Source organism: Mandrillus leucophaeus, unplaced genomic scaffold (assembly GCF_000951045.1).
Source record: "Mandrillus leucophaeus isolate KB7577 unplaced genomic scaffold, Mleu.le_1.0 Scaffold463, whole genome shotgun sequence".
NCBI lineage: Eukaryota > Metazoa > Chordata > Mammalia > Primates > Cercopithecidae > Mandrillus > Mandrillus leucophaeus.
In genome coordinates this window covers 717,936-720,606 of record NW_012104954.1, presented here as the reverse complement: position 1 = coordinate 720,606, position 2,671 = coordinate 717,936, and the positions used below count along the sequence as shown (strand labels likewise).

Genomic DNA, 2,671 nt, shown 5'->3' with positions numbered 1-2,671 from the left:
CACATATGGTGAATGTCACACCCAGACGGAAGGACAGTATCGGACACAGACTCAGAATGCCACACAAAGACATAGATACATGTAGGGGGGATCATGCATCCTGGCCAGGCATGGCGGCAGGCGCCTGTAGTCCCAGCTACTCAGGAGGGTGAAGCGGGAGGATAGCTTGAGCCCAGGAGTTTGAGGCTGCAGTGAGCCACTGCACACTGAACTCCATCCTGGGCGACAGAGCGAGACATTGACTTAAAAGAAAAAAAAAAAATGCAGCCTCCCTGTGTTACAGCACACATTGTTATGGACAAGTGGCATTTCACACTGTGTCACATAGACACACAAATGCTCAAATTGTGTCACACAAGATAAACCCACGTTGTGTCACACATATCACACTAGAATGCGTTCAGGGTCACACATTGTGGAATTCATACAGTGGATGCCACATGTGGATACCTACAGTGAATGTCCTGCATAGACCGAAACACACTATCACCAATAGTGTCACCTAGACACAGTGACTATCACACCATGACAGACACTGCCGTACACATAATCAGCACTGGGAGTTTCTCACACACATGTCACATGCAAATCCCCTACCATACACAGTCCTGCCGAAGCCTCCACCACCTTTTCCTTCGAGAAACCCTCCCAGGGAGCCTCCAAACACACATGGATGGGAGATAGGCGGGGATCTGAGACGGGAGGTCAGCTGGTGGGGCACAAGAACTCACTGGGCTGCGGCCCGGCCCGGCCCCCCTGCCTTGCCTTCCCCGCAGCTGCCGCACCAGTAACCGGAAAAGCCTCATCCTGACCAGCACTTCGCCCACGCTGCCGAGACCCCACTCCCCGCTGCCAGGTCACCTAGGTGAGACCAGTGGCAGAGACTTGGTGGGTGCGGAGTGGCCTACAGGAGGCGGGGCCTCGGGCGAGGAAGCGTGGTCATGCTACAGAAGGGGAGCAGTTTGAATGGAGGCGAACTGGTTTGGATAAGGGGCGGGGCCATGCTTGTGTGGGTGTGGTCAGTCGTAGAGGGACGGGCATTGGAGGGCGGAGACTCAGGTGGGCGGAGACTCAGGTGGGACGGAACAGAAAGGAGGAGTCGTACCTGAGGGGCGGGGCCATCCCAGATGAAGGCAGAATCTCGTTGGAAGGGGCCGGGCTGAGTTGGCAACGAAAAAATTTAGAGAGGCTGGGCCACAGGCGAAGAGGCGTGGTCTCCCCATAATAGGCGGGACTAGACTAAAGACAGGACATGCTGCTGTTTGCACGCCGCTTTAGGGAACAAGAGGCCTGAAGGGATTTGCCCCCTCTTTCTCTCACAGGCAGCAGTCCCCTGGACAGCCCCCGAAACTTCTCCCCCAACACCCCCGCCCACTTCTCATTTGCCTCCTCCCGAAGGTGAGTCCCTCCCCTCCAGGGCCCCAGAACCCTGGGCAGACCCTCTCCACCCACCGTCTGGGCCGCCATCTGTTCTTTTCCTAATAGCGCCCGAGCTAGGGCCTGAGGGGACCAGCAAGTGCCCCAAGGTCCCAGCGGGAAGGAGCGCCTAGCCTTCGGGATGGGGCCCATAAGAAGGCGGGGCCCAATCACTGGTCTGGAATGGGGAAGGGGGTGGGGATCCTTTTGCGGCTGGTCGAAAGCGCGTGCGCCCTGGGCGTGGAGTCTGTCTCCCCGAGCCTAGCTCTCCTGGCCAGGTGTTTCCATAGCAACAGGACGGGGTAGCCAAGATGAGGTGCGCAAGCGCAGATTGCGCGATGCCTATCGAGGGACTCTTGGTCCCCGAGGTGGGGGAGGACGACTAGGGCTGTTTCTCAAGGGGAGGAATCTCAGGTTTCTTTCCAAGAATCTCTGAGGGTTTCTGGGGTGTCCTTAAATTAATTTTCTATGGGCCTTTGGTGAAACTGGGGGAGGCAGAGAGGTTTCTCTGATGTTTTCTGGAGAAACTTTTCTGGGAGTTTAGGCCCGTCTCTTTTTCTTTGAACTCTATTCATTCTAAAAATGGTGTCTAAACACCTGCTATGTTCTTAGGAGCTGGGCGTATGGGGTCAATGACGTTCTGTCTCTACCCTCTGAGCTGAATAGAGCAGGCAGGCCAGAGAATGGGGATCGTTGCAAAGGCTGATGAAGGCTGTGTTGTGAGAGTCAAGAGAGACTGTGGGGACAGAGGACAGCTTGCTTGGGAAAGTGGGGGAAACTGCTTATTGACCATGGAATTTAGCTGAGGGCAATAGAAAGGCAGGGTAAGGCTCTGGGATTGGGTCTCACGTGTTTATCCGCAAGCGGGGAAGGCTGAGCGAGGGGACTGCTGGGAGGAAGGAGGAAGGGAGGAGTCCAATGAATGGGTGTGCATGTGTCCTTGTAACTGTGCAATCTGTGTGCTGGTGTACGTGTGTGATTGTGACTGTGTGAGGAATTACGTGCCTATGCAATGGCACGAGTCTCCGAATGTGAACGTGTGAATGTGTGTCTGTAGGATTGTAAGCATCCGTGAATATGCGAGGGGAGCAAGTCAGGTGTGTCTCCAGGTGAGCGTGCAATGTGTGTGTGGGTGTAAGCGTGTGTGGGTGTGTGGCTGTGAGATAGTAAACGCAAAGTCACAGTGTTTTCTGTCTCTCTCTCTCTCTCTTTTTCTTTTCTTGAGACAGAGTCTCACTCTGTTGCTCAGGCTGGA

At 55.0% G+C, this 2,671-nt stretch overlaps 1 protein-coding gene across 1 annotated transcript in view; it reads left to right on the top strand.

Annotated features, from left to right (window-relative positions):
* MAST1 (microtubule associated serine/threonine kinase 1) overlaps positions 1-2,671 on the top strand; it is a 54,531-nt gene that overhangs the window by 3,054 nt on the left and 48,806 nt on the right. Inside the window, exons 4-5 of the mRNA XM_011994945.1 lie at positions 777-865; positions 1,323-1,398. Coding sequence (XP_011850335.1) covers positions 777-865; positions 1,323-1,398 — 165 coding nt within the window. The remainder of the gene's footprint in view (positions 1-776; positions 866-1,322; positions 1,399-2,671) is intronic.